The sequence below is a fragment of the Leuciscus leuciscus genome, assembly GCF_965113295.1.
Source record: "Leuciscus leuciscus genome assembly, chromosome: 9".
Lineage (NCBI taxonomy): Eukaryota > Metazoa > Chordata > Actinopteri > Cypriniformes > Leuciscidae > Leuciscus > Leuciscus leuciscus.
In genome coordinates, this window is record NC_138733.1 from 13,048,585 (window position 1) to 13,069,470 (window position 20,886).

Consider the following 20,886-nt stretch of genomic DNA (forward strand, 5'->3'; position numbering starts at 1 on the left):
ATCCAGAGATGCCAAAGTGTCCGGCGTAAGGATTGTTGTGAGGACAGGGAGGAAGTGGAGGGCAGCCGAGGTAGTCTAGCAGGCAGAGAGGCGGCTGAAGCACAAGGCCATCCTTGGAACAGTGGCGCCTGGCAGAGCCGGACTTGGGAGCCTAACAGATACCTGATAAGACTCTGCCAGCGGAAAGGAGAGGCAAAGGTTGGTACAGGAGGAGGTGCAAGCTTCAATCAAGGAAGAGCGAACCAGCAGAGCAGTGGCCATGCGGCAGCAAGGCGCCTGGATGAAGTGGGAGCAGGCGATGGAGCGGAGTGTCACCTGGAAGGAAATCTGGAAGTGGAACCCCCAGAGAATTAAGCTCTTGATTCAGAGGGTCTTTGAAGTCCTCCCAAGTCCATCCAACCTGTGCACATGGGGCAAAATAGAAACACCTGCATGCCCCCTTTGTTCCAAAATAGGGACATTTGAACACATCCTGAGCAGCTGCTCCAAGGCACTGGGACCTGACATCATCTTGGTCTCTGAGGCCACAAAACATCTGATCTTGTTAGAGCTGACAGTGCCCTGGGAGGAGAGGATGGAGGAAGCTCAAGAGAGAAAGAGGGAGAAATACCAATAACTGGTGGAGGATTGTCGGAGGAACGGATGGAGGACCAGATTTATGCCAGTAGAGGTGGGCAGTAGGGGATTTGCCAGTTACTCCCTGAGCAAGGCCTACGGCACGCTGGGCATAACAGTTGCTAACCGAAGAAGAGCCATAGGAAACAACGTGGAGGCAGCAGAAAAAGCATCCAGATGGCTCTGGTTAAAGAGGGGAGAGCAGTGGGGGCAGAAGAATGCCACTTGGACACAGGCCGGGGTCTGATCAGCCTCGGTCGGGTCGCCTGGACGAGGGTGTCTGTTGTAAGACCCGAAACACCCAGTGGCTCCTGGAAACAACACTGATGAAGTGTCCAAGGTCGTGCATCAGAAGATGTTTCTGTAAACTGAAAATTGTACAAATTTGTAATATTATACTTTGCACTTTAAAAATCAATCACTTAAAAATCAATATACTTTTTATATTAAAATACTTTAATATAAAAGAATCGCGGCTGTTCCAAATAATCAGTATTTTCTTTTACCAGTTAATGGACTGCTAGCTAATTTCTTGTGCTGATAATCTCCTCTTTAGATCAAAAGTCTCTACAGTCCATCTCTAGATCTGTAGAGGTCATTGATCTCAAGGAACCTCCTGTCGATGATCCTGAAGTCCTTCCTGCTGCTTAGCCTCTGGTGCAAGAAGAGCTTCAAACTCAAGTCCACGACGCTCCAGTCCGTCTGACAGCAGGTGAAACGTCTCCTCTGACGATACATCTGCACCGTAACCAAGTGAACATGAGACCTGAGGGTGAGTTTCTGCCACAGTCCCCAACAATAATCTCACAATATCTGCAAAGCACCACTAAACATCGTCTTTTTCTCTTTATATAACAGACAACATTTGCTGCCGATATGCAATTGGCCGTAAGCTGGGGCAAGGTGGATTTGGTGCTGTCTATGAAGGCACTCGTTTGGCGGATGGCCAGAAGGTTTGACTTTTTTTCTCTTTACTTACCACTTCTAGTTTAGAATTTTTTTTTTTATCTGCATTATTTCTCATCCTTTGATATCTCACTTTATATCCTATGAAAGCCATCTTACTGTATCATATATTCAGTATTTAGGGCTCTTCTTGACCTGTCAGGATTTCAATTCTTGCTTGGAATTTATGATATGATCTCTATACAAATTAATTGCTTCTTTTATTATTTCTAAAAACTCTTGTCAATCAGTTAACTCAACACTCGTATCCTAATGGATGCTGAGAAGACATGCTGTGGTAGAGACTTACACATCAGACAAACTTTCTTTCCTCCAGGCACAGTTTTGTACTGCCCTCAGTTTTTGTACAGAATGAAGGGTGAGTTTCATGGAAAGCCGGCGACGGTCTGGTCTCTGGGGATCCTCTTGTTCCGAATGCTGTGTGGAATCTTTCCAGATAGTTTCAACTTCTACAGGATCAATATGAACACCTGGTACAAACCTGGCTTGACAGAAGGTGATTTGTTTATTACTTCAAGTACAATTCTAATGCAAAACTTCATAGGCTTTATAGGAGATGGCTGTATAGATAATGCAGGAATTTGTCCTGGGTTTCTGACCTGAAGATCTCACAGCTTAGAAGAATGAAAGTAGAGCGGATGTAAAGTTTGTGGTAATAATCAGATGTCTTTATCACAGAATGCTGTGATTTGATCTGCTCTCTTCTGCAGCAGAAGCCAGAGCATCAGCTTGATCTGGGCAGGATTGTTCAGCACAAATGGTTTTAGGTACTGAGCCATGAGCCAAAAACTATTTAAGAGGAATTTAAAAATCTCACCTGTTCTAAGTGTAATGAATTTAGCACCCTTATTTCTGTTTTTCATTCCAGGTGTAAAACCGGTCACAGCCACTCCAGAAGAGTAATCTGTTCAGAAGGTCTCTTTCCGTTTGATGAAAAAATCCACCAAAAACAAGAGCTCAGGATGAGATGAAGGACCTGAGACGAAAACATCCAGGAGAAGTACCAACGGTAAATGACAACCATGTTATGAGAATATTGAACATGTAGTTTCCTGGAAATCTTTACACGAAAAAGTCACTTCATAACTTACGCCTGGAAACTGGATCTTTTCTCACCTGTTCTAAGAGTAATGAATTTATGCAATACAGCTAATTTGTGTTACATTTGTTCCAGGTGTAAGACAGTTACTCCAGAAAAGTGTCTTCTGTTCAGTTGTGTGTCCGGCGGACTGAATCGACTGTTCTCTCCATCATCCGCTTTAGCCTCTTGCATCTTGGCTTGAAGAAGCAACATTAGTTGCTTTCAGAAGGATGTGAAAATAAATAAACATCCTTTTGTAAATAATTTGAGAGTTGATTAGTTATTCTGAACAGCCGCAGAGGTTCCTGTCAGAGCTTAACAGAGATCTACTGTCAACTCAAAAAAGTGATCAGACATGATGTTACCATATTGTGCCTTCAACTTGTGTAACATTGTATATTTTACATTTCATATTTACAGAATGAAAGACATGTTTTGCTGGTAACATGTAATTAATCCTAATTGATAAAAAAAAATAAATAAAAAAAAACTTTTCTACATCACAAGATGGAAGATTCAGTCTTAGAAGTTCAAGAGAGAAAAAATGAAAATTGACATTTTGCACCCTTTAAATGTAATCTTAAACCTAACTTTAAATTCTAACATTGACCTATTTCTTATTTAATTCCGAAAAGAAAATCATTTATAAAAGACTAAGAGAATGATTTTAATATGCAATATTGGTCACACATAATAATGTAGGTGCAGCAAAGGTTCAATGTCTTTTATTTTGAAATGAAATCAGAGGTATAATCTACCTGTTAATTTTGCTGTACATGGAATGAAGGAAGGGGAAGTAGCTGGGATGCTCACTTTCTGTTGTTCCGTTTCATTTTATTTCTGTTTATTTTCCGTTTTTTACCGTACTGTCTTCATTCAACATGTTGCTGCTCATTTCGACATTGTAATTAAAACCTCCTGAGTGTCACGCTGGATTGTAGAAAGGCAGATGAAGAATTATTATTAGTCATATTGATATAGAATTGTCTTCCCAAGTGTGAAACCCATCAATATTAATGAGCATTTACACCTCCTCATATACAGCCTTTCTAACAAAAAACATATCTTACAATTTTTAAATCAATATATTGTTTTTATGTGAATGAGTGGGCAGGATGATTTTCACATCATTTTGAAGCAAAAATTCTAGGCTACAAGATCCAGTTCTCAAAAGTCTTGTGAAGAAATATTCAGTATGGGTTTTATGGCCTTATTTCAGTGACTTATTTTCAGTGTAGTCTCAAAACTACAAACTCAAATCACCAATTGCATTTTATTTTTGAATTTGACAGGGACAATGCATTGTGACCATGTTAGTTTAAATGATTAATAATTAAATAATACAATTTTCAATTTTGTCACATAGGCCTATATTTTACTTACAGTTTTCTATAATGAAATGGTTCATCTGGTTTAAATTTTTATCATTTAATTGATTGATTTAAAATTGGCAGAAAATGCCTTCCATCTGGCAATAAAGATGCTATCGTCAAATCAAACAGAACACGCTACACATTCTATAAATTGGTGAGCATAATTTAACACTTGTCACTTAGGCTATAAGCTTAACATGCTCTACGCAGTTATCCGAAAGTCTCAAAACCGATTATTTCAGAACTCATTATGCAAGTGTAGTCACAGAATCTAGTTGCATTGAGTTAAGAAAAAAAAAAGAAAAAAATCACTGTTCATATCTCCACCTACTGGATTGTGAAATCATGATTTATTTTTCTACCTAGCCTAGATGCCTTTTTCTTGTGTGTCTGTTTCTTCTTTTTCTTTTTCATATTGGGATCCACTTAAATTAAACATCCCAACCTACAATGACTAGCTATATCCCTCGTAGCCTCGTTTTCATTATATCTATCTACTCTACGTCTACCCTCCTTGAAGGTGTTGTACTGTAGCTTTAAGAGCTCTGGTTTGCTCAAACAGCTGATGCAGTGATGATGAAACGGTGTCGGTGACTCGCAAAGAACTGCTTGATTTAGTCTTGTGTATAGTGGGCATTATGCTTTAAATTATATTGCAAGTGCCATAAACAACATCCATACAAGCACAGATACCGCAGCATGCTGCAGGGATGCGTCTGAAGAACATGATCAGTTCAGCAGATCAAATCACACTGACCCTCGGACTGTCCCGTGAGGAACTGTCTACTGCAGCACTGGATTTACAGAGGAAAACATGCTGAGACATGCTTTGGATTTGCTCAATGTCATCTACTTCACTTTGCGCGATTTCAGCAACTGAAAAACTAAATAAGGTAATAAAAGGTACGTTTTTATTTTTATAGCATCACGAATTCATTCAGTAGACTATATCCAGCAATAATGTAAAAAAAAAAATTGTCTACACTAGGAGGATAACGTGATACAAATGTATTTGTAAATGTTCGGAAAATTGCCAGTGTTTTAAATTTGAATTGTCATTTGTTGGCATCTCCTTTAAAAAATATTTATATTTTTTTTTTTTATAACCAATGTTTAGTAGGCTAATGTTAGTATATTGGTGCAATGAGGTTCGGTGACGTCATTCGGTACATCCAATACTGCGTCATAACTCCTTTTCTTATGATGTATGTTTATTCTTTTGTATTTTCCGTTCTCTGCCAAAAAAAAAAAAAAAAATGCTGCATGGTGACATTTTTTCACTCTGACTTTAGATGCATTCAACATTTAATTCCCAACTGCAAGTGTGCATATGTAGGCTATTTAACTTATGGGATAGGCCTATTAAACAAACTGTATTCTTAAATATTTTTTTTTTTTTAAAGTTTCAAAAGAGTTTGTGAAAGTATGTGTTTTATTATGTTTACAATTATAACTAATGTGACACTTAACAGTAAAAAATCACTCAGTGGCTCAATAAGACCCAAGTTGCCTGCAATAAAGTAGCATAGGCCTAATTTAATCATATATATATATATATATATATATATATATATATATATATATATATATATATATATATATATATATAATTAGAAAAGTGGAAAGATACAATGCTTTCAATTTTACAAAATTAGGTACCTTTTTGTAGTGTTACAGGTTACTTAGTAATAACAGTAAATTATGCATAATTACATGCAACTAACCCTAAACCAAACCCTATTCCTAACCCTATAGTAAGTACATGTTGTTAATTAATATGACTCAGTACTTAAATGTATATTTACACTGTAAAAAAGGATACCTTATAAAAGTTTAACCCAATATTATAATTTGGTTGATCGGTTATTTATTCAAATTAGAATTTACCTTGCATGTTCTGAGATAATCTGAACTTTCATTTAGGCTGTAGTTGTTTAACTCTGTGTAAAATACACAAATACATTTTTTAGACCCTTCAAACTCAAATGTTTGGCCATAGATATTCTTAATGTCAACCTAAAGAATAAAAAAAAAATGTATTTGCATGTTTTATGCATGTGCTTATTATTATAGTGTTCTATAATATAATAATGAGCTAAATATAATTTCTTATTATTATAGTGTTCCTGTACGAAGTGTATAATGTATGGTAAGCTACGTAGGACGAGTTTTCTGCCCATATCAAGTACATAACACATTAACACTATAGAGGACTTCAACTCCCAGCATTCATAGCGCGCTCAGTCAGAGTCAAAAATCCGCAGATACACAAAACACACAGCCTAGACATTCGTAGAAACGCTCTTAAGAAGGCGTTATAATTGATGATGCTGTTTTATGACATTATACTACTTTCTTTCTTCCAGAATCCTTATTTTAAAACACTGCGCTAAAGCGTGACATCTCTCTGGGACAGACCGTTGCCTGAACACCGCGAGCCGTTTATTAAACCGCATCAATACCTCTCAGGACGAGGAGGAGGAGGAGAAGAAGGCGGGTCCAAGCGCAAAACACGGCCAAACTGAGCTTATAACGCACAGGATGGGATGATTCTTTGAGACTGAGACCAAAAGGGTCGGAGTAAATCAATGAATTCCCAATGCGGAGGATTTTCTCCGGAAGATAACATTACAGCATTAGCGTAATAATGCTCCATGCGGAGTGATCGATGAATGTCTGCGCACGCGAATAACGGCAGTTTGGCTGAAAAGCAATGGCAACCATTCACGACCCGTGGTAAGTTAAGAATAATTAACGTTAGTTTAGTAGCCGGTTTGTTGTTGTTTATGACTTGAATGAGCCCGTTAACTATTCAAAACTACACTATATCATAGTCTATTGTTATTAATAACAAATTCAACACGATAATTAACCCCTACATTTGTTATTCCTATCTAATACAATAAATTGGTAGCATGTGAATTGTCACTAGATAGTGTGCATGGTAGCCTACATATTATGCCCCACCCTAGCACACAAATACATGATACAGTCATTGGCCCACTGGGACTTTCATTGGTTGTCTGACAACAGGTCAAGATCTAAAACTAGACATATGTGTCACTTGTGTTCTTGTACTGTAGTAAAATGTCATAATCTGTCTCAGCTGTGCAAAATACAAATCCCTTCAAGTTCTGCCTGTTAGGAGTGCATTTGGATACAGCTCAAACTTGATAGCCCCTAATAGGTGTAATTTGATTTTTAACTGCAGAGGTGACGTGGCAGGATCCAGGCATTTCTATTAGGGTTTGTTGTTGTGCATGAAAGTATCATCAGTCTATAAAAAAAGTTCCCAAGAAGACAAAGCCTTGCTTCTCCTTTGGAAGAACAAAAATAAAGAGATCTTTGTAATTGTGTGTTGTTTGTCAGACCCACTTTGTCTTGAGACAGATACTCTTGACCCCACATTGAGAATTTGGAATTTAACTGGAATGACAAAAAATATAGAAAATGTCATTTTTTTCTTTAGTATTATTATCATGATGCCCAGATGGATCTCTATGGATGTCCAGTTCGCATTTCATTTTAAAAATCAAGGATCATTCAAATATTTGCTTTGTAACATTGACTTTATAATTCTCATGAGATTTTTATTATTTTTATATATTTTATAGTTATTTTCTATATAAGATAAAAAAAATACTGTAATAGTCACAATGTACATTAACTATGTATACTAACATGAGATATAAATAATTTCTACTTGAAATAGTTTTTTCCCACATTGCAATAATGACAAAAAAAATTTTTTTGTAATTCTATTTCTTTTTTCCCATTATTTTAAAGAGAATTTGGGGGAAATGCACTTTAAAAAAAATAAAGACAACACCACAATGCACCATAAAAATAACATTTATTTTCTTTCTTTTTTCTTTGATTTTGAGGTGAAATATGACCTGAACATGAAAGGTTTTGTGGGATTCAAGACTGTGAATAGTTATGGGTTACAATATTTCCTTTATGATTTTAGGTTGCCATCGGTGATAGTCTGTCATGACTATCTAGGCAAGAGGGTCTTCCAGGTTCCCCCGTCTACAGTGATCAGGTACATCAAGACCCTGATCTATCAAGAAACAGACTATCCTGTGTCTCAGCAGCAGCTGTTTCACAATGGAAAACTGGTGAGTTGGAAACTTTTGTACATTTATTATCTCACGTGATCACAATCAACCCCACGAAATACGCAGGTTTATAATTCACCCAAAGAAACTGATTTAGAGACGGGCCAGACGCCAGATTGTTTAAATGTGCTCCATTGTGCTGTAATCTGTGTGCAGCCCAGGGTAAGAGCTCATGATAGTTTCCAGTGTTTTGCATTGTATACACAGCCAAATCCACAGCGATGTTTGTGCCTGTCCACTGCATGGATCACAATACAACTGCACATATAAGTAAAATCTATTTGGATTTACTTTTATGTTGCGGTTTCTACTTTTGCGTTCAGGAACAGGAACTGTGGAAGATGCCTTATGTCCGAGATGCCTTATGATGGAGGAGCAGGGAGAGGTGGATTTTAATATCAGCCGATAAACTTTATTAATAAACAAAACAAAGGAGAATAGTCCAAAATACAGGAATTGTAGGAGTACAAAACGTAACAGCTTTGGCTTAAACTTAAAGAAAATAAAGGACAATGGACAGAACTAAACTCAGGGATTAAGGGCATGTTTACACGACAACAATGTTCTAAAAACGGGAAAAAAATTCCTTTGCTTTTTTTGTGTACAAATGACAACATTGTCAAAACGATCCCTGTTCACACGGATAAGTGAAAATTACTAAAAATGCTGTATTGTGCAGCCAGACCAGTAGTTGGCGCCTATAGACTGAACACGTAATATACGTATGCGCATGATGTCACCGTTTTCACAAATTCACCATTTTGTCGTTTACATGGAGAAATGAATGGTAATAGTTTTCAAAAACTTGCACAACTTGCAAACCTTACCCCCAAAACGGTGTTGTCGTGTAAATGAACATGCATAAAAAGTTTTACGTTTTTAGTTGAAAACTGTTGTGTTAACGGCTCCTTAATACACAAGATAATGGCAAACTTAACCAGAACCAGTTGTGCAACATAATTAGTAACCATGACAACCAATGAATAGTGAGAACATGGGGAACACAGGAAACAGGAGCAGAACACAGGAAAAAGCCAATAAAACAGAACATAAACCTGCAATACAGTTTCAAAGTATCTCTATCAAAGACACATGAGGTTTTTGATGTACATCTTGGTATGTATTCAGTAAATTAATCTAAAAATGTTTTTATTGATATTTTTGAAAAATTCCTTCAAATCTTGTTATTTATGATATCCCAAAGTTCCCATAAAACATGTGTTTGTGAACCCAGCTAGTAATGACTTACTGTAAGTGGTGCAACTATTTAGTGAAATTGCCCCTTGGATTCCAAATATTTAGTCAAATATAAATCAGAAAATATGATGAAAAGCAGATAATATGAAATGTATTCTCTGGTAAATGGAATCAGAAGCTTTATGCACAAGCCAACGTTTTTCTTTTACTTTTACTTTTCCTATGACCAGGTCAGGCCTCAGAGCCTTTTCCCTTAGCTTGAAGCGGGAAGCGTCCCTGAATGATGGGAGCAGGTGGGAGATTATTCATCTACTCTAAGTATGTCAGACTCAGAAAATAGCCTGGAGAAAGCCAGCTCTCAGAACTCAGCTAACATTCACACTACCCCAGAGGACCGGAGCGGACCATACAGCCTGGTCCACATTTATTTAGTGAAAATATTCCTGTGCCAGTGTTATAGGTTAGTTGAGATGTATCTACCTATAGTCTGATTTTGTGTGATCATAAACTGTGATCGCTAATCTTGGCATCAGTCCAGCGTCTCTAATAAGTTTGGGAATTTTTAGCTTTTGGTAATTCTTCCTGGATGTGCCATGACAAGTTGGTTTCTTCCAAATGTCCTCCTAAAGAATTAAAATTTTTCCCCCACAAATCATCCTAGGAAGATGAACTGCATGAAAATATGATGCATTTGATTTTATTTATTGCTCTTATAGTTGGTTAAGGGGTTAGTTGCCCAATATATGTTTTCACAAATTATCTTTAAGACAGCATGTCATTGAGTGTGTGTTTACAACAGAAATCTGATCATTTCTTTACATGAGATTTTGATTATTTAACATTCACACAATTAATGACCTCTACTCCCTGTCTGAATTAATTGACTGACAGAACTTTACAATACTACAATATTGCTTATCAGGGACTGTTTACACGACACCACTTTCAACTAAAAACAGATAACTTTTTATGCTTGCATAATACAGCGTTTCAGTCATTTTCACGGATCTGTGTGAACGGGGATCTTTTTGACAAATAATGTTGTTGGAAAAACCTTTCCGTGTTTAGTACATCGTTGTTGTGTAAATGAACCCTCAATGTTTTAACATTCACGAATCACAATACATCAGTGAATGGCTTTTAAATGGTATATCAATTATATGTGACTGAAATTGTCAACATAAACATATTAGGCCTGTGCTTAGCAAGCTCGCCGGTTAGCTCTGCACACAATATGCAGAAAAGAAATAGACATTGTGGCCACGAATTAAGAATTAAATCCCATGACTTAATCATTTGTGGCTGCGTTTTATTAATTCCATCCCTCATTTAGTTGAATCGTTGACCACAATTTGCTTCCCTTTTTTTTTTTGTTTAGTTTAATCAAATTAGCACAATGTGGCCACGATTTGCATAAAATGAGGGAACAAATTAACAATATGGGGGAACAAATTCTTAGTTAATGGCATTAGCAATGCAAAAAAATTCCCTGCATGTCATGTGCGAGGCTCTGTACTAAAAAACCTTTTGATTGATTTAAAGGAATAGTTCACCCAAAAATTTAAATTCTGTCAGTAATTACTCACCCTCATGCTGTTCCAACCCCGTAAGACTTTCGTTCATCTTCGGACCACAAATTAAGATATTTTTGATGAAATCTGAGAGCTGGCTCACTCCTTCATTGGCTGCTAAGTAATCGATATCTGCCATCCCAGAAAGTTAGTAAAGACAATGTGTAAAATAGTCCAAGTGACTACAGTGGCTCACCCTTAAGTTCATCAAGCGACGAGAATACTTTTTGCGCGCAAAAAAAACTAAAATAACGACTTTATTCAACTATTCATTTTCTTCTGTGTGGGCCTCTGAGTGAGTTCACGTAGTGTAACAGCGCAGCGCTTCTGGGTTGTACGTCAGAATGTAGGCTCACAATTGGCCAGCATCACACACATGACCAGCGTCGGCCAATAGTGAGCCTACGTTCTGACGTACATCCCAGAAGTGCTGCGCTGTTACACTACATAAACTCAGAGGCCCACACAGGAGAAAATGAATAGTGGAATAAAGTTGTTATTTTTGTTTGTTTTTGCACACAAAAAGTATTCTTTTTGCTTGATAAACTTAAGGTTGAGCCACTGTAGTCACTTGGACTATTTTAACGATGTCTTTTCTAACTTTCCTGGGATGGCATATCGATTACCAAGCAGCCTGTGAAGGAGTGAGACAGCTCTCAGATTTCATCAAAAATATCTTAAATTGTGTTCCGAAGATGAACGAAAGCCTTACGGGGTTGGAACAACATGAGGGTGAGTAATTACTGACAGAATTCTCATTTTTGGGTGAACTAACCCTTTAACAAAATCAGTCTTTTGTTTAATTAATGTGATTTTGGTTACAATCTATTTTAAAGTGTCTTTATTACAGTGTAATTATACTTTTTTTGGTTTGGTTTAAAGATTAGTTGCATGTAATTATGCACAATTTATTGTTATACAGTAAGTACAGAAGCTCAGGGCTCTGAATTTGCTGGGTAGTCTTTTCTTCTGGTCTCTGCATGCACCTGATCAGTGTGTGTTAGCAGAAGTGCTGATCAGTGTGTGTTTGCAAAAGCTGATTCCACCATGATTAGCTGAAGACAGCATTCTCTATCTGAACTGGCACAATCTCAGCCTTGAATAATCAATCTCTTAATAAACTAAAAACGGTGGTATATCTCAGTGAATTATGGGTAGGCTATGTGGACACCTCAGTGCAGTTTACAGAGGTGCGTTGCGGGCTAAGAGTTTGATAGATGGAGGGTGAAAAGCTTGAGAAAGGAATAATCCATATCCTTTCTGATGTAATTGTTGCTCCTGGCTTCATGCTTCTGCACAGCTCTTCACGATGTTGCTCAAAAAAAAGTTAATTTAATCTAGTTCATATGTGCCTATATCACTTATTTCTTTGCCTATATCACCAATTGCTTATTAGCAGGCTTAGAGATTAAGGGGCCCTTTTACATGACACCGTTTTTAACTAAAAACATATTTCTTTTTATGCGTTTTAGCCGGTTATTTACTCGATTACAGCGTTTTGGGGGTCAGAAAATGCAAACTTTTGAAACCAGGTTTCAAAGGCCAAGTTTTTGACAATGATCCTGTTACAATCTCTGTAAACTACAAAAACACGAATTTGTGAAAACGGTGATGTCATCCGCATTCGTATTACGTGTTCAGTCATAGTGACATTGCCATCTACTGGCCTGGCAGCATAATATAGCGTTTAAGTCGTTTTCATGGATCCTTGTAAACAGGGATTGGTTTGACAACGTTGTCTGAATGTAAAAAAACGCGAAATAAATTTTTTTCAGTTTCTAGGACATCGTTGTCCTGTAAATGTACCCTAATGGTGCGTTCACACCGGACGCGAATAGCGCGTCAGGCGCGAGTGATTTCAATGTTAAGTCAATGCAAAGACGCGTTAACTTACGCGCATAAAAAAATTCCTGCGGCGCGAATGAGGCGTAGAGCGTGGCGCGGTAGACGCGAATACGCCTCATTCGCGCGTCAAGTTCGCGCGAATAGCGCGACAACAAAGCAAACAAATGCACAACAAAGCAAATCTTTCACATAAAAACTCGATTTCAATATATGAGAGATACTCATTTTGTATTGAATGCTATTTATTCCATATCTATTCTAGATTATATGAAACATAAAGACAACAAACACAATTTAGTGTATAAAAACAAAAATCACAGGACAGGTTTCACTTTTGGAGGCTGGCTCCATTTATTATCAAAACAAAAATAAATGACAGATTAGGTGGGTGCGGGCGAGGATGAACCTCGCGCCGGGCTGTAGAGCGCGGGCTCGTCAGGCAGTGACCACTCTAGGCCGAGGCCTTACGGCCTACGCTGTCCTCGTCAGCGTCCTCACCGTTAGGTCCACCAAACCTAGCTCCTGGAGCAAATTGTGAAACTCCTGAAACCCTCTGGAGGGTCTGGTGGACTCGAGTACAGCGACGATGTCCCCTACGCAGCTGTTTCTGCTCTCCAGAGCATATACGAGCGGTGACTCTCTCGATTAATGCTAATGCTCGATAAACATCTAAAAAAGATGGCCGCCAACGGGTTTCGAAACTTTCGCCTCTGACGCGCGTAAATTTTGCTTCAAACTTTTGTTTTTACGCGCATCAATTTCGCTCTTGACACGCGAATTAACACAAAGTGGTCAAGCGTCAAACTAGACGCGGCAGGCGCGAATTTGACGCGCTATTCGCGTCCGGTGTGAACGCAACATAAGACAAACCACTAACCATATTAAACTAATGTGCATAACTCACATGAATGATGCCTCAAATATTGCGGATTGTTTAGGAAAGTTGTTCTTTTAATACTCAGAGTGGTCGGACTTACAATGTTTTGCCTAACAGATAACAAAAGGACTTCCCGGTATTCCAGGAGGGGACCAGACCATAGAGACCAGATTATCATAGAGATCGGTGGGCTATTTTAGTTTGGGGCAGTAAGCAACTACCCAGAACACCCTAGCATTGTGGAAGTGACTTTTGGATGCATCATTCCCATTTTCTTCATAAAATGCCCCAAGAATGATTAACTAGATTTTACATAAAATGTGTTTTTCCTTCTTGTATAGGTTCAGGATTTGGTTGAGGTTAGAAGCTTGGTGCCACACGGGAGCCATGAAATAATCATGACGTTGCATGGACGAGGCCCGAGAGGAGGAGGTGAGACAGTTTACGTGCAGGGACACTTTATTTATCAAGAATGTCTGCTACTCCAGTTTTTTTTTGACATTCTCTCACACGAAAATCTGCAGGATGACATTTAAAAACACAATATGGACTAAAGCATTTGGAGACCTATTTTAGTTAATGAGTTTGGCTATTTCAGCCACAGCACCCATTGCTAGCAGAGACATAACATCAATCCTGTTCAAAAAGCCTGTGGCCAGTTGCATGCAAGAACTAGTCTGACCAACTAGTAGTTTATCAATGGGTAATCAGTCTTACTTTTCAGATTCAAATTAGACCAATCTACTTTTTATTTAACATACATTATGAACAGTCTTAAAAAAATTATTATATTACTAATGTGTAATACTAGTCTAAGAAGTGTATGCAACAGGCCACATGTCTATAAAGAAATAGTTTATTGGGTCTGGTGTGGAAGAACTTGACTGGTCTGCACAGCTGAGTCTTTAGGATGAATTGGATGTTGACTGAGCAAGATCCCATCACCCAACATTAGTGAACTCACTAATGCAGAACCCTACAGATGCTCCCCAACATTTAGAGCAGGGTTTCTCAAACTCGGTCCTGGAGGGCCACTGTCCTGCACAGTTTAGCTCCAACCCTGATCAAACACACCTGAGCAAGCTAATCAATGTCTTCAGGATGACTAGAAACTCACAGCTAGTTGTGTTTGATCAGGGTTGGAGATAAACTGTGCAGGACAGTGGCCCTCCAGGACCGAGTTTGAGAAACCCTGATTTAGAGGAAAGATTTTCAAGAAGAGTAGAAGCTGTTATTCACTGAAAATCTTGACATCTGCCCCAGTTCCCCCTGGCAGGCTCATTATAGAAGCAGAGAGGTCTAATTTGTGAATAAATCATTCATTTGAGTCAGATGTTTTCAATGAACCAGTCAGTCTAGTTAAAAAAAGTATGATTGATTTGTTCACAAATTGGAATTTATCTAGTCCTCAAGTTCAACTCACTGAGTGATCCAGTTACATTTACATTTTACATTTATTCATTTAGCTGACGCTTTTATACAAAGCGACTTACAATTGCTATATATATGTCAGAGGTCGCACGCCTCTGGAGCAACTAGGGGTTAAGTGTCTTGCTCAGGGACACATTGGTGTCTCACAGTGGATTCGAACCCGGGTCTCTCACACCAAAGGCATGTGTCTTATCCATTGCGCCACACCACCCTTACGTTAAAAGCTAAAGTTAAAGCGGGTAACGGCTCATTGGATTATTAGAAGATTATCAGTGAATAATGACATAAATTTAGAAAGCTTGTAAACTTAAGTCCCCATTCATTGAACTGTAAAAAAGTAAATTATTCCAGATTTTTCCAGGTTTGGAAAGATTGATGAAGGATTATTATTGAAATATTTTTAGGGGTGAAATGTCCCTTTAACAAGCATTCATTGGAATGGTGTTCACGTATCCACATGACTTTGGCGGTGTAGTTTTATAGTCTTGCATCTGTGTGTGAAAGTTACTTATGCTGAATTTCTCATCATTTGCTCTTTTGCAGGGAGGTTTGGCCAGACTACACCACCGTTGGTTGATTTTTTGAAAGATATTTTGAGAAGATATCCAGAGGGTGGACAAATTCTAAAAGTAAGAAAATATGACATTTAAAAATGTATGTAAGTGGTCACCGTAAATGATCAAGTTAAGGCATTTGTCACTATATCCAGCCTCAAAAGTGTCCTGCTCCTCTTATCATGGTTACTTTCAAAGGTACCCAGGAGAAATCAGGCTTTTGCATATTTTGCACCTTGATCATGGAATATCCTTCAGAACATGTTACAGCTTAATCATTTTGTTAACATGTGAGAGTTTAAAGCTCTGCTAAAAACTGTACATACTGTAGAAGTTACACTCTTCAGTTGCACTGTATTTGTAGTCCTTTGTATTAATGTTTTATTTTTGTACTGTTTTTTTTTTTTTTTTGTCTGGATTTTTATCATTTTGCTTGTATTTTTAGGATTGTGGAGGCACATATTGCGTCATTACCTCTGATTCAGTTTTTAACTGTTCTCCATCCTGTTGAACAGGCGGTGTATAATAATTTATGTGAACAGCTGTATGATGTGTCTGTCTATACAGGAGCTGATTCAGAATGCAGAGGATGCTGGGGCCACTGAGGTCAAGTTCTTGTATGATGAGATGGAGTATGGAGTGGAATCACTGTGGTCACCTGATATGGCTCAGTATCAAGGTAATGCAAATATGCTGATCGATTGCAACATGTCCCTTCACATGTTCAATATTATTTCTGACAATATGCAATAAACAGAATGAGTAGTTAAAACAGGTTAATAATCTTGAAATACAGTGTTACATTGATTTTTTTTCTTCTACAGGAACATCATTGTATGTCTATAATGATGCTGTCTTCACCACTGAAGACTGGAATGGTATTCAGGAGATTGCACGGAGTAGAAAAAGAGAGGACCCCCTTAAAGTTGGAAGATTTGGTATTGGGTTTAACTCTGTCTACCACATAACAGGTGAGAAAATTATGTTATCATGATAGCTGATGCATAACATCAACATTTATATTAATGTACGATAGAAAAATTTTTAGGTGCCTAATGACGTTTTTCATCTTTTATAATCACTTTCTTGCTCTCGCTTGATCTTTTTTTTTTGGTGTGGTGTGACGCATGAATGTTTAATTCAACATACAAATGTTCCATGTAGTCTATCAATAAATATCAGTTCATGAAATCTGCATGCATAATAATCATAAATTAATTTGCAAAATGTGATTTGAAATCTTTTTAGATGAAGTACATCATGTAATTTTACGGAAGTTCAATGCTCCAAAGGTCAATTTAAAACCTAAATTAGGTCACCTAATTCAATTATTTTTTCTCTAATTTGTGATATGCAGTTAAGCAGGGTAGGAAAAATTAAGGACCTAATGGAAAGTAGGGCCACCCTATATGCATAATTTTGTGTACCCATATATCTTTATATATGTGCATATGCTTATAAAGTTCATTATATAATTAAAACTTAATGTTTTACTGTTCTACAAATGTTCCATCTTTTTGTAGATGTTCCTAGTATATTCAGTGGGGATCAAATTGCGATGCTGGACCCTCATCAGATGTTGTTCGGAGTCCATGAGTCTGGCCAGTGCTGGAATTTGAAGTCTGATATAAAGGAAATAACCGAGCTTAACGATCAGTTTGCCCCTTATTTTGGCTTGCTCGGTAGCTCAGAGAAAACCATTAGAGATGGCAACTTTCCAGGGACACTCTTTCGTTTTCCACTCCGAATGAAACCCTCACAATTAAGTAACAACATCTACAATAAAGAGAAGGTTCTGGAGCTCTTTGAATCCTTCAAAGTTGATGCAGACACCGTGCTGCTCTTTCTAAAGAGCGTGCAGAAGGTGTCTCTGCATGTACGAGAATCAGATGGAACAGAGCGGATGCTTTTCCAGGTCACAGCAAGCGATATCCAAGAAGATGATGTGGAGAGGCCCAACTCTCTGAAAACCCTGGGACAGGCTATAGATAGCTACAGTAATGGTGTCCTGAGCAGTTCGGTCACCTGCGCTACCTACCAACACTCCATTGAAGTGCGGGATGAAACTGCCAAAGAGACTCAGCAAACCACCTGGTTGGTATGTAATGGTGTGGGAGGGCGAGGCATGTGCGGTGAACTGGATTCTCTTGCTGATGATCTGAAGTTCATCCCAACTATTGGTATTGCCTTGCCCCTCAGCCTAATTGATGAGGACAAGGGGGCAACTTCTAGTTTCTCAGGACGTGCTTTCTGTTTTCTCCCACTGCCCCTTGGAGAAGAAAGTATGACAGGATTGCCAGTCCATGTTAGTGGTTTCTTCGGCCTCACGGACAACCGCAGGAGCATCAAATGGCGGGAGGTGGACCAGTGGAGGGACCCGGCAGCTCTTTGGAACGAGCTTCTCATAGTCACGGTCATCCCAAGGGCTTACTTCACACTCATAATGGAGACCTTCAGACGAATCCAAACTAAAAAGGACCAAGATTTTCCCCTTTCCCCGAGAGGTATTTACGGAGCCTGGCCTGATCCAAACAGAATTCGACCTCGCTGGAAACCTATTCTTGAACCCCTCTTCAATGACTTGCTTCAACAGCCGGTCATCTACTCGCTCAGCGAAAGCTGGATCCAGGTGGATGAAACGGTGTTCTCAGACCTGGACTCCAGCATGGACACCACAGAGACCGTCATCAAATACCTCCAGAGCTCAGGGATGATGCTGGCTCAGGTTCCAGCCTACATTGATGCAGTACTGACAATGTTTGTCTCCAAGCCAGGTAGCCTAAGGAGAGTGACCGCTTCTTTTGTGCGTCAGACTCTGAGAAAATGTCGCCATAGAGGGCCCTCCAACGAGAAGCTGCTCCTGCTAGAGTTTATCCTAAGCGATGGCTGCTACAATGACCTCATTGGACTGGAACTTCTGCCTTTGCAGGATGAGACATTTGCTGTGTTCTCATCTTCTGTGAATGACAAAGATGCTGTCTACATCGCCTCACAGGAGTATCCAAGGTATGGGGAAACATTTGTATTGACGTACTTGGAATTGGTAATGTTCATTATTTCATTGCTATCTAAATGCTATCACATCAAAACAGGATTCAGCAAAATTTGGAATTTGGAGTTAGAATTTAAATTGAGTTGGCCACACACCACAGAATGTAGAATTTAAATTTGAATGACAAATGGAATTCTCTTAACTTCAACTCAGACACAACAATACTCCAATAATTAATTTTCCCTAATCATGCCCATTTTCTTCTTTAATAATATAGTATTTTGATAGAATTTTTAATCAGATTTTAATTTTGCCATACAGCTTCAAAAACGTCAAATACGTTGTATTACACAAAAATAAATACTATATAAATTTAAACATTTTAAAAACAAATATCTTCTACTATGGAACTTGAAATGTAAAATATGAAATTAATTTAATTTCCTTAATTTCTCAAATTCACGAAAAGCATTCTTGATTCAATTCTGAATAACATTTATTTCTGAATCCTGACCAAAACTTGTAAATAAGAGTACATTATGTGATAAACATAACAATTTATGAGCTTGATTTTTCTTTGCAGGTCCCTTTATCCAGGACTGGAGGGAAGATTTGTTTTAGAAAGCATTGCCCCACATGTCATGACAAGCCTGAAAGAAGCAGCCAAAAGCAGAGGTAGACACCTGCTCATAATGCCACTCTCATACTCTTATCCAGGGTATATAGAGCATCTGCTCACAATTCCATTCTTCTGTTGTAAAATGTAATCTTGTTAATGCTTAGTTTGCTGCAGGGAGTAACATCTTTGGGCTTCATTGCTTGCTATTACGGGTGTCAGAATTTTGAGTTACATTTTTTCATGCTTAACCTAGTACATGCCGAAAAAAGATGAAACGCTGTCCATAAAATAAGCAGAACCTATGAGTTCTGCTCTTAGGCATCCTTTTTAGCTTGACTTAGTGTATTTAGTCATTTGAGAATAGTGAGGAGTACATTTTTTCTTCTCTATTTTTAAGGATAAAAAATCTTTTGTCTTATGCTACAATTGGCCATAGGACATGTCGTTGACAAGGACATTAAAATGACTGTTGACAGGAAGCAGCTTTCTTCCTTTCTTTGCATGACATTACAAGATTAGGGCATTTACACAGGATGCATTTGTTGCATTTGGTTGTGTCGTGTCTCACATTTTTTTGAGCATCTCTGGCCTTGTGTTGCATTTTTAAAGGGATAGTTCACCCAAAAATCCTATGTTGTTCTACATCCACACAGACCCAAGTTTCTTCTGCACATCATAAAAGGACACTCTTAGCAGAATGTTCATGCTGCTTTTTCGCCCACACACTGATAAATCCTGTGTTTAAGCCCTTTTAGTGTAGATGCATCCTGTAACAATATTACCAATATAATTTTTATTAATATATATAATCATATATAGTAGGCTAATTAATATTACATAAACATTATTGTTATGTATAATATTTGAAGGTGCTACTCCCTCAGATACTGTGTGTATTTTTTTACTTGGACTACCTTAAATAATTAGTATAAAGAGTGTCTGCTTCATTGTAGCCATACATATTACTTTGCAATACAGAGGTGGTATCTTAAAAACATATCTTATTTGATCAGTATCAGCAAAATGCATTGCAATGTATGCTTCTATAGAATATGTTTTATTATTTGCTTTATCACTTTTTATTTTCTCAAAATTTTTTTCCCCTTCACATTTATCCTTATTTTTGCATTTTAATTTCAGTTCAACAATATCTTTGGGGTTGTTCTGGTAAGTGCACAATGTGTCTAATGCCTCTAGAGATGTAGTTGCCATGGCTTTTCTGGATACACTACTTATTCACTAACATCTGTGTATTTGAATAACCCATTAACCATATATCAAAACAAAACATACAGTACTAATGCATCTAATAATGTAAAGTGCTTATATTATAAACTTTTAAAGTGTTAATGTGTTTTTGTTTTATAGATGCAGTTTGTTTTGAAATTTATAAAGAAATAAAACTTAAATGCACCAATTCAATCAATCAGTTGCAAGTGGTAAACTGAAAAATGTTTACAAGAACTAACATGACAACACACATGCACATGCATGCGAACATCAAGAATTTTCCATTACTTGAAGCCTTTTTTTTTCATATATTTGTACAATCTTAACAGTAAAAAAAAAAAGGGATATATCAACTTCTAATTAGAAGATTTTCAACTTTTTCTAGCATGCAAGCCATTTTAACAAGTTTTTTCT

At 37.8% G+C, this 20,886-nt stretch overlaps 1 protein-coding gene across 4 annotated transcripts in view; it reads left to right on the forward strand.

Moving 5' to 3' along the window:
- Positions 1-4,609: 4,609 nt before the first annotated feature.
- sacs (sacsin molecular chaperone) overlaps positions 4,610-20,886 on the forward strand; it is a 29,423-nt gene continuing 13,146 nt past the window's right edge. The window contains exons 1-10 of one of the 4 annotated variants that reach the window (XM_082181139.1): positions 4,610-4,938; positions 6,402-6,771; positions 8,006-8,156; positions 13,988-14,078; positions 15,621-15,706; positions 16,199-16,310; positions 16,456-16,602; positions 17,155-18,637; positions 19,207-19,298; positions 20,383-20,409. In XM_082181139.1, the coding sequence (XP_082037265.1) occupies positions 6,749-6,771; positions 8,006-8,156; positions 13,988-14,078; positions 15,621-15,706; positions 16,199-16,310; positions 16,456-16,602; positions 17,155-18,637; positions 19,207-19,298; positions 20,383-20,409 (2,212 nt within the window). In that variant the 5' untranslated portion in view covers positions 4,610-4,938; positions 6,402-6,748. Of the gene's footprint in view, positions 4,939-6,401; positions 6,772-8,005; positions 8,157-13,758; positions 13,886-13,987; positions 14,079-15,620; positions 15,707-16,198; positions 16,311-16,455; positions 16,603-17,154; positions 18,638-19,206; positions 19,299-20,382; positions 20,410-20,886 lie in introns of those variants that run through there. The other 3 variants (XM_082181140.1, XM_082181141.1, XM_082181142.1) reach the window with 3 other exon arrangements.